We start from the raw sequence: 10887 nt of genomic DNA, 5'->3' as shown, positions 1-10887 counted from the left end.
CATACATACACCACTACACCCAATTTGCCTTCTAACTGCTGAGATCAAATGCAAGTACCACCACACCAACCCGGCTTTTGTTTTTTTTTTAAGAATTATTTATTTTATGTATGTGAATACATTGTAGCTGTCTTTAGACACACCAGAAGAGGGCATCAGATCCCATTACAGATGGTTGTGAGCTACCATGTGGTTGCTAGGAATTGAACTCAGAACCTCTGGAAGAGCAGTCAGTGCTCCTAACTGCTCTTGACCACTGAGCAATCTCTCCAGCCCTTGTTTTTGGAAACAGCATTTTTCTCTGTGTGGCCCTGACTGTTCTGGAACTCACTCTGTAAACCAGGCTAGCCTTGAACTCACGAATCTGCCTGCCTTTGCCTCCCAAGTACTGGAACTACTCCTTCCACCATGTGAATCCAAGGATGGGACTCAGGCTCAGGCACCTTTACCTGATGAGCCTTACTGCCAGACCCATCAGGCTTTTAAGATTCCATTTTCATACAAACTGGGTCTCCATTGCTTTTGGTCTCAGTAGCTTGGACTGGCCTCCAATTCAGAATTCACTCTGAGGACGAGGCTAGCCTCGAACTCAGAGAGCTGCTCCTGTCCCTGCCTCCAGAGTGTTGTGATTAAAGGCGTGACACCACTACACCCAATCAGTCTTAGGCCTTCTTTCGTCACCTCGCCTGCTCACAGCATAGTCCACAGGCTCTGACTCTGCTTCTCTGTGGCCTTGTGGTGGTGACCCCAGCCTCCCAGCTTGGGCTGGGGCTCCCCTTACACACAGCTCTGTGAGCCTCATTCTAGGTGCTGTGAGAAACCCCAAGTCATCTATGTGCCTGCGCTCAGCATGCTCTGTCCTCACAGAGCTTTCTCATAGACCAGGCTGAAATCACGAGGAAAGACAAGTCAGGTACCCAGAAAGACTTAAGCAATTTAATTTTAAATCAGAGTTCAGGACAATAGAAGGTGCATACTGGTATGCATGCCTGCCAAGTGAACTCAACAAGGAATAATTGCATTCACAGTTCACAGAAGGGAAAGAGGGGTGGGGGTGAGGGCAGGGACTAGGTGGGGTGCTATTTGAGCTGAGTCTAAAAAAAAAAACAGTCAGGATTAGGGGAGAAAAGCAGGGAGTGGCTGCCAGAAGGGGATGTGGATCAGGCTGAGAGGAAGCATCCTGCCTACCTCAGAGCTCCAAGAGCAGGTGTATGGCACAATAATGGGCAACGATAAGCAGCAGCAAGGAGGGGTAGGACCCAGAGAGGCCAGGCTGCAGCTCTCTCTCTCTCTCTCTCTCTCTCTCTCTCTCTCTCTCTCTCTCTCTCTCTCTCTCGGACGGGGATCCCCTCAACTCCAGCCAGCCCCACCTGGTCTGTATCTTTTCCCACTGTTCCTACCCTCAGGGCACTGTGCCTACTGAATGGGTTTCATTCATACACACGCAGCTCCCTCCCACTGTTCAGTGCTGGTGCCCTGACCCCCAGGAGGGAACACAATCTAAAGGCCAGAAGCAGCAACAGGGAAAGGCACACTGACATCTGGACACATCCGTCCTGCCAGCGGGAAGATGAAGATGGAGAGAAAACAAAAATGAACAACAGTTCAGGCTGACTCAAGATGGATAGGCAAATGGATCTCGTGGATTCAGTTCCCTCTGAGCTGGCTCTGTCTCCTCCTCTGGGAATCGGGGTGGTCAGGTGTAGGGGACACAGGACACCATGGCCCCTGCCCCAGAGCTGAAACATCAGAAGAATCTCACAGGGCTTTCTCTGGGGATGGGGGATTCAGTGGTTCATCAGGCGTCCATCTGCACTGAGAGTGGCTACCCCGCTGCTGCACAGATCCAACGCTTGTCCCAAGGCGAGAATCACACAGTCCACCTCTCACTTCGGGCCTCTACAGCCTGTACCAGGCCTTCACCCAGCACAGCAAAGTCCTCCAAGATTGCTTCTATGTTGGGCAACATCACAAGCTCCCCACCTTGAGACACCACCATGCGTCCCTTTATGCTGGAGGCCTGAAGAACCAGAGAACAAATTTGAGTTTAAGTGTCACAAAGACATACCATGAGCTGCAAGGTTAGGGCAGTGTCAATCGATATATGAGCTCCATACATACACTTGACCCAGAGCCACCCAGAGAACCACATGTACACAGCTGGCAGCACAAGACAGGGTCACTGGCCAGCATACCTTAAAGGGCTGGGGCTGGAAGCTGCTGGGCTTCCAGAGGACACCAATCACCTCTCCACCATGCTGGTCATAGAAGAAGAGAGCGAAATCTTCAAAGGCCTCCTAGAAAGGACAGAATGGAATCAAGATTAGGACAGGTACCCAAGGACCTCCTCCACGGCTGCAGCTCCACAGAACACTCCCCAGGCCAGCCAATCCTGTAAGAACTTACCCGGAGCTGTGCCAGATAGAGCTGAGGGGGGTCATAGCCCAGGACAGGCATCAGAGACGAAGGCCCTGGCTCAGCAAGCAGACCACGGCAGAAGGAAGCAACTGGAGGGTCTACAGCTTGGCGGTGCCGGGGAATGTGGCGGGGAGTCAGGTGGATCAGCACATCATACATGTCGAAGGGTGGCCGGAACACGGTCTACGGAAGCCTTTAAGTTACCCTTCCACGTACTCATTCCCACGCATCCAGCCATCCATTATAGGCCATATGCCCCAGGAACACGAGAACAGCAAACCCCAGGGAGAACAGCCAGGGCCAGCTTGAGTCCAGAAGGACGCCCAGGATTCCCACCAGGCTTCACTACTACTGGTAAAGCACTATGGCAGCTTCAAAGCCTTCTCCATATGCAGTCTCACCAAACAGAGCGAGCGACTAGGCATCGTGAGAAGGTCCCTTGAACTGCAGACTTCGGGCCCTAGGAGTCACTGAGTCAGATCCTTACCCTGATGTCCCCAGGCCCCCGGGGATCCATCAGCTGCTTCTCGAGGATAGGGAGGGCTTCAGCCGCCAGGCTCACGAGCTGCTGAAGGATCTGGGACACAGAAAATCACACCAAGACTGACCATGCTTCTGGCTTAGGTTGGGCCTACTTTCTTCTTTGAGTAAAATAAAAAAGTAAGTAAGTAAACAAATAAATTATTTAGGGACAGGTAAGGGGTTGAACCTGGGCAGAGGGTCCATCCTGTGTCCACACAGAGCTTCTGCGGTCCTGGGGGGTAATGATGACCATGACTGGGAGTTGTGTTCGAGCTGCCAGGAAACTCCTTCGAATCTCCACCTGTTCCTCAGCTGGAGATGACGAGAGGCTACGTCAGTCTCCCCAAAAGACCTTGGCCTTCCCACCGTGAGTGTGAACCCAGCAACTGCCCATCACACCGTGAGTGTGAACCCAGCAACTGCCCATCACACCGTGAGTGTGAACCCAGCAACTGCCCATCACAGGGATTTTCCAATACCCTCTCCCAAAGAGCAAAGGTTATAAAAGGGACACCACACTCGAGTTGGTGGGGTGGAGTGTTTATCTTCAGCCCCGAGGCAGAGTTTTCCACTGCTGGTCACCCCCAGACGAGTCCCTGGCCTGCTGGGGCCTGCCCCAGGCCCCTCACCTGGGCTCTCACACACCTGGTGGAGAATTAGGAACCTGACACCGTGCTCTCTGCTGGGACCCAAGAGCTCCTAAGGTTACAATGGGAAACCAACAGTCCCACCTCCAAGGTGCAGGCACACAGTCTAACTTCCTGGCTCCCCACACAAGACTCTCACCTAGAATTCAAGGAGCTTTCCTTTGCTCTCCCCTTGTTCCACAGCCCTGAGTAGTAATTTTATCATGGATCACATAGGCAAAGCTCTCTAAGCCAGACTTGATATAGCCTCTGCCTCTTCCATCTGACAATTCTCTTCCCTAAGACAGACCTTTAGGCTTAGATATCTGGGATCTAGGAGGCTTCCTGGACAAACTCACAGGGTGTTCACCTGCTTACTGTGCCATCTACACAGGGAAGTTCTTCCAGTGGTCTGACCTGAGTCCTACCACTTACCAGTCAGCTCACCGTTGAGGTTGACAATGAGAGGGTTGTTCTTCCAATCAAAGGTAGATACCAAGTAAAGGAACCGAAGAAAGCCAACCTGTGGGACGCTGAGCAGATAGAAAAAGAAAGAATCTGAGACTTGATGTCCCCAATCCCTCAGTGACGTTTGTGAGAAGTATCTGAAAACACCCTCTACCGTGTACTCCGCCACCCTCCCCCATTTAGAATAAAGACTGCATCACTTAGAGCAACTTCCGGAGTAAGGGAAGCGTACAGGTCATTACCTGGGAGGGGTGAAGGGCTCAGGGTGTAGGAAGAGTGAAGCAGCCAATAGATCCAGGCTCTCGTCAGTGAAGCCCTCACCCAGAAGCTGGGCACGCACCCACCGCTTGGCCAGGCGAGCCACGCCTGAGTAGGCTGGGTACTGCTGCTGGAGTCTGAGGGAGAAAGCCTTGGCAGTGAGACCTGGGAACTCAGAGAGCCCCACATAGGGACGGATCCACCGCCGGTCACTCAGCCTCTGCCCAGCGCTGCCCACATGGGGTATACGTCTTCTCCCATACTCTCCTAGCAAACGCCCAGGAAGCTATTACTGACATTACTACCAGTTCACCAGGGAGGTGTTATGCTGCCTGGCCTCCCAGAGAGTCTGGTAGCCAGGTAAGCAGAATGGGGGCAGGAGAAGGCCTACATCCAAGAAGAGCTCACGAATGTAACCTTACCCATGCAGGGCACTGGTGAGCAGAGGCAACAGCTTGGTGTCTCTCTCAAGGCGGAGGGAGGCAGGTGTGTCTCTCAGAGAGACCATGCCCTCGGGGCTCCGCACCTCCTTCAGGATCTGTGGCTCCCGCTGATAGGCCACTCGAATCCTAAACACGAACCCATCCTGTGGGGAGATGTGGCAAAGGAAATGAATGGCAAGAGCACTTGGGGGTGCGCTGCTGCCTGGATCCCTGGTCCCCCAGACCACATCCGACAGTAACCCCTGATGTCCCTGGAGCCTGATCTGTGGTGATCTCCCACCCTGTAGCAGCCTAACCTTGAGGACATCCGTGTGTGTGGCAGTGGCGCGGCACTGTAGTCTATGCTCCTGGGTCAGCACCTCCGCCAGGCGCAGCTGGAAGGCGGCTCGGACCCGCTGCACTGCTTCTGCATCCTGAGGCCACTGCCCGCTGCCCTCCAGGTGACAAACCACTGAAGAACAGAAGGGGTGAGAGATCTGTTTCCACGGCCTGCTGCCTTCCCCACTCTCTCCCAAGGACCCTCTTACCAGTCATAGGCTCCACATAGGCTGGGCAGGGCTTATCCGGCCGGGGCAACAGTGAGGCCAGATCTTGGAGGCGGTTATAGAAGGAGTAGGCAGGTCGGACTGGAGCTGGAGGGAAAACCTGTGGAAGAAACGAGGACAGTGACTTTGAGAGGGAGGGACAGCCCAGAGACGGGAGGATGGGGCAGGTGTGGGTGGGGGCTCTAACCATAAAGGACTCCCTGCCGCCCTGCACCTTACCTCTGTGTAGCGCAGCACTGGGTGAGCCCCCTGAACAGCAGACACGGTAAGTGGGAGACCCTCCAGCCCCCAGAGCAGGCGGCTGAGGTCATCATAGCAACGCACAGCCGACGCCAAGGCCTCCTCACCTGTGCTGGAGATCTGATGAAGAGAAGACACTCAGGAGGAAGTCTGCGTCTTATGAAACCCCAGCACCACCTAGGATGCTGCTATGATTCAGGCTATGGCAGGACCGGGGCGCCCCCTGCTGGGCACCAGGAGATGCAACTTGGCTGGGGTAGAAAGGGTTCTCCATCCAGTCTATCCACAAGCACTAACTACCCCACAATCACTGGCTTAGACCCCAGGCTCTTACCTCTTTGGGGTTTTGGATCAATGCATCAAGGAAACCACCCACATACTGGATACAGGTGTCTGGGATGTCAGCATGGCTGAAAAACACAGATACAATGAGGGTATCAGGGGCTATGCCTACCGAAAATGGCTGCCCTGACCACAGCAGCCTCCTGGTGTGAAGATGCTGACACTCACAGTGCCAAGAGGTGGGTGACCACCTGATGAGGAATAAGACGCTTCTCAAACAAAGATTCTGCCTCCCACACCACAGCTTCCCGGATGGCTCCGTCCTGGAAACGCCTGAGCTCTGAGCGGGTCCCCCAGAACTGACGGAATTCAGCAGCCTGGAGAGAAGCAAAGCATGGGAAGAGAGGCCGAGAAAGAATGAGCTGGGGCGTAGCTCAGGGATAGAGGGATGGACTAATAACGTGCCCAAAGCCCTGAGCTCAACCTCAAGCCCCGCAGACAGGCTTCAACTTAGGTAGCTCCTCCCACTCCTCCCCACGGGCAGGCTGGGGTTTCACACCTCAGGCTTGTCAGCCTCTGGGCCAAGATCAATAACACTGGTCAGTCCCTCGGGCCGGAAGAGAAATCCCAGGGTCAAGGTCCCAGCGTCCTTGTGCTTCGGGGGATCTTGGTTGATACTCCACTGTAGGATGTAAACAGGTTGATTTCAACCTAAAGGTCCCAAGCCTTCTCTGGAGACTAACCAGCCGGGCAGCATGCTGTGAGTCCCTTTGCACCCTATATCCAGCCCCGTTTGGAACCCTACAAACTTCCCAGTCTACAGGGTCTCACCTCTGGGACTGGGGGCCGAGAGTGAGCCAGCAGATGCAGCCGGCACCCCAGACCCTGCACCAAAATGTTGGTTAGTGGGCCCAGAGCGGCTGAAACATAGTCCCCTCCGTTATCCTGCAGCTCTGGCCAAAGCTTTAGCTGGTGACAGGATGCCTGCAGGCGACTCAATGGATGGAGACTGGAGGGTACAGGGCAAAGGGGACCAATGAGAACCCACTAGGTCCGTGACTCCTCCTCCCTTGTGACCCTACATCGCCCCAAACTCACTGGACAACGTGGTCAAAAGCCTGGATCATGGGTTTGGGAGTCATCAACAGCAGCTGAAATCCATCGTCAGCTTTGCTGTCCAGCAACGCCATAGACAATTCTGCCTCATACTGCACCTGGCCACAGGATGAGGAGGAAGCACAACTGTAACCCTCGCTGGCTGAAAGGCTCGCAATCCGGGTCTACTTCTGAGGTTCTGGCACAGGCACGGCAGCCTGAGCGGAGACCTATGGAGGATCCAGGAGTAGGAGGACCTGTTGGTACCTGATTGTAAGTGGAAGCTGTAACATCGGCACAGAGGTTGAGGCGCCCTGAGGGGTCCACAAACACAACCGCGAAAAGCTGGTGGAATTCGGCCAGGGTGGGCTGGAGAGGCAGAGAGAAGCCAATCAGGGTTGAGGTCTACCTGCAGGCCCATTGGCACATACCTGCCCACGTTACTTAACTCACCAAGGAGGGATCTGAGCTGAGAGAGAAACTGATTCCATTGATCGTCAGATCGGTAGTGGCTGGAGTGAACCAGAGAAGGTAGGTATTGTATTAGAAGGTCCTTTTGGGACCTGGCCACAGCGATACCCTCCCTGCCTCCCTCAGCCTGGGTGGCTACAACTGCCTGTCTCAGACTCAGTTTTCTCCTCTGTCTGGTGACAAGAAACTAACGGAGCTCTGGTGGAATAAGAGAGCCCCCGGGGACAAGTGGAACTCCTGGCCTGTCCACTCTAGTTACCATACCCAGAAACTGCAGGACACTTCTCAGGACCTGGTAGCCGCTCATGGTGGTATGGATCTTTCGTTTAGATACCAGGAAGGCAACCAGCATGGAGATGATGAATCCATTAAATCCACCCAGGCCCTGAAAGAGAAGCATGACTGGACTGAGCTCAGGAGCAACCCTTCCTACAAAGAGGCGAGAAAACCAGGCCACCCATAACTCACCTTGTCCAGCTCCCGTTGCCTCAGCCAAACCTTCAGAAGCGCCACGCCATCCTTCAGGCCCTGGGCAGAGCCCAGCACACTCGCCAGCAAGTGCATGTGGGTCTCCAGAGCTACATCCTGCAGGATCCAGGTATTATAGTGGGGGGTAGGCGGCTCTACGCAAACAAATGGAGACTATTAGAAGAGAAGGCTCCACCAAACCCCTGTCCACCAACACATTTCAGCACCAGTGCCTGCTCACCATAATCCGGACAGCTCTGCCCTCGGTACCAGGCAGAGCGCACATTGTTCTTAGTCGGCAGCAAGCGGCAAGGACGGAAGAAGTCCAAGGGAGGGCAGGGAAGCAGGCGCACAGTAACTAGGCGCTCATCCTTCCCTGGGTAGAGACATGGAGTAGTGATATTTTATAACTCCTGAAATCTGAGGGGATCCCCTTAGTACCCCCTCATACTTGGGCACCCATGACTTCTGACCTCCTGGCCTTGAGGCTTCTAGACCTACTCCCCTAGACCTTGAAGACCTCATGGCCCCCTCCAGATTTACCATCCCATACTGTGCACTAAGCCCAGAGAGTGACTCCCACCATGTGGCCGCAGCAGCAGTGAGGGCTTCAGGTGGCATCCACTCATGTAAGAGAAGCGTACGCTGCTGAAGAGGGGATCCTGGGCCAGGTGGTAAGCTAAGTGGGCCAGGTAAAGGGCTCGCTTGCGGAAGTAACGCTGGTTCAGCCCGTCTTTGTCCTGTAAGATTTCCTGGAGGAGTCAGGGAAGAAGAGAGAAGGTCAGACACGTAAGTGTTCATGCAACTGGGGACTAGGTCAAAGCTAGGCTTAAGTCCCAGGAGGAACACACCCAATTTTCAGACAAAGGGCACAAAGTCCCAAAGGGACCCTTTGTTGAACCTCTAATAGCCCCCAAACTATTGGCCTTACCCTGGGCATGGTCACTGCCACGTCCACATTGATATCTGGTCGCATACAAGTATCCAGAAGGTAGCTACCCACAACAGTGATCTGGGATGGAGGCCGGAAGCGGAAGGAGCCCTTGACGGCATAGGGCACTTGGTGGAGGGGCACTCGGACCCCAGCTGGGAGCCATGACTGGTCAGTGAGCTGTGGGGACAGAAGCAGGAAACATATGGATTCTATCACCTTCCTCACAAAGGTGGTAGAATCTAATATGTAGTAGATAGCATGCCAGTACGTCAGAAACTATAACTCACAATATTCCACAAACGCCTTCTCCCTCTGTGAAGACAACTTGATTGACAGCTAAGCCGCCATGACTTATTTCTACTGTTACCCATTTTCAGGCTAGGAATGGTGGCTCACACCTGCAACTCCAGCATTTGGGAAGGCAGGAAGATCAGAAATTCAAGATCTCCCTTGACTACATAGCAAGCAAGTTCAAGGCAAGCCTGGACTATATGAGACCCTGTCCCAATAAAAAATACACAAAATAAAATAACCATTTTTGGTTGGAAGTAAAGGTTCACAACTACAATCCTAGCACTCAGGAGGCTGAAGCAGGAGGACCACCACCAGTTTGAGTTACAGTACAGGTTACAAAGTTAAGACCCTATGTTAAAAAAAAATGTGGGCTGGAGAGATGGCTCAGTGGTTAAGAGCACTTCCACAGGTCCCGAGTTCAATTCCTAGCAACCACATGGTGCCTTGCAACCATCTGTAATGAGGATCCAATGCCTTCTTCTGGTATGTCTGAAGATAGCAACAAGATTCTCACATATATAAAATCAATCAATAAATCTTAGAAATGAAACAAGAAAACAAAACAAAACAAAAGTGGCTCAGGCCCTCAATCTCAGTCCTTGGGAACTGTGCAGAACAATCAGGAGTTCAAGGCCAGCCAGGGGCATGTAAGACCCTGTTCAAACAAAACACCTACAAAACTTGTACAAGATGGATCTACATTTGAGAGGTAAATGCATGACCTGTGTCCTGGTTGAGTCTTCTTGCAATGAGAATGATCTCCTTAGTAACCAAATGTCATAGAACAGCAAAGAGGGTCTCATGACTCACTGTCCCAAGGCCATCTGTCTTACCTCAGCCTCAGGGACTGGAGGCACTTTCTGGATCCGCTTGGTAACCTCCTTCAGGAAAGTATCAATTCTCTCTTTCTTCTTCTCTGACAGTCTGACTTCCTTTAGTAACTCCTCCACCTTTAGGAGAGGGAAGGGAGGAATCTGTGAGCCTCGGGACCCCACATAAACCCCTCTAACCTATGCCCTGGCCACCCACGTACTTGTAAACGAAGCAAGGTGGAGTGGAACAAAATCTCGGTCTCGCGGAGGCGATTCAGCTCCTCATTTGTAGGCTCCTTGTACAGCTCCTCCCGACTGAGGTTCACTGGCTGCAGGAGGCCTTCTGCAGGTGGCTCTGTTCTTGCACGCTTTCTTGAGGGTGCCTTCTCTTTGTCCATGCCTTCGAAGGCAAGTTCCATCACCTATGACCAGAGAGACAGAAATCAACATGAAATCAGGGGTATCTGCATCAGCTGACTCAAGTTTGTGGGTAAAGGCTTCATCTACTCGAGTTCTTCCCTTTCAGTGAGCGTTAAGATTTTTATAAAACTCGGGACAGCCATCACTGAGAGAAATCTGACAGCGTGAGGATGCAGTCCTGCTTAGACCTGACTGAGTTTGCCAGTCACTGCCTGAGGTAGTGCTCCAATGCCCTCCTGTTTCCGGACACCACAAATCTTTTGCTGAGACAGGCTTAGGCCTTCCCAAATATCACCTCTACTCCTGCTCTATCCAGATCTCTCCAAGGCTAGATTCCCTAAAAATCATTTTTCCAGTAACCTAGGCCGCCCTGCAGGCTACGTTATCAGGCCTGACTATCTCAGGCTCTGTCGCCAAAATAAAGCACATTTTGAGCAACCAACCTCTGTGTCCTCAGTTGCTCGTCGCTGCTGCTCTCCGGCGGGGGCCGGTCCCATCTTCACAGCAGGTCTCTCTCCAGCACTTTGGGATCCAAGTCGGATCTACCCCGTAGCTTCCCACGTGGGCTGAAACGCCAACTCCAGGGCTCAA

The 10887-nt window shown here is 53.0% G+C and overlaps 1 protein-coding gene across 1 annotated transcript; it reads right to left on the bottom strand.

Annotated features, from left to right (window-relative positions):
- Positions 1-914: 914 nt before the first annotated feature.
- On the bottom strand, positions 915-10887 carry Nol6 (nucleolar protein 6). The gene is made up of 26 exons (XM_021160723.3): positions 10740-10887; positions 10098-10298; positions 9898-10014; positions 8768-8947; positions 8420-8588; positions 8078-8212; positions 7837-7991; positions 7633-7753; positions 7351-7409; positions 7165-7266; positions 6901-7016; positions 6634-6811; positions 6362-6484; positions 6031-6179; positions 5855-5930; positions 5500-5640; positions 5263-5380; positions 5032-5186; positions 4715-4878; positions 4277-4429; positions 4002-4099; positions 3128-3252; positions 2906-2995; positions 2407-2601; positions 2196-2297; positions 915-2020 (listed from the first exon to the last, which is right to left on the bottom strand). Exons 1-26 carry the CDS (start codon positions 10791-10793, stop codon positions 1871-1873), a joined length of 3426 nt encoding a protein of 1141 aa, XP_021016382.1. The 5' UTR covers positions 10794-10887; the 3' UTR covers positions 915-1870.

Source organism: Mus caroli, unplaced genomic scaffold (genome assembly GCF_978045245.1).
Source record: "Mus caroli unplaced genomic scaffold, Mus_caroli_1 scaffold_6, whole genome shotgun sequence".
Classification (NCBI taxonomy): domain Eukaryota; kingdom Metazoa; phylum Chordata; class Mammalia; order Rodentia; family Muridae; genus Mus; species Mus caroli.
This window is presented reverse-complemented; position numbering and strand designations above follow the sequence as displayed.

What these genes read in the sequence shown, in the direction of transcription:
- Nol6 (XM_021160723.3), bottom strand. Translation starts at nt 10,793, where the DNA reads ATGGGACCGGCCCCCGCCGGAGAGCAGCAGCGACGAGCAACTGAGGAC. An exon ending in GGGGGCCTGGGGACATCAGG is followed by an intron (nt 2,602 to 2,905) that starts GTAAGGATCTGA and finishes AGGCTTCCGTAG; the next exon opens with ACCGTGTTCCGGCCACCCTT. An exon ending in TCTATCTGGCACAGCTCCGG is followed by an intron (nt 2,298 to 2,406) that starts GTAAGTTCTTAC and finishes TGTCCTTTCTAG; the next exon opens with GAGGCCTTTGAAGATTTCGC.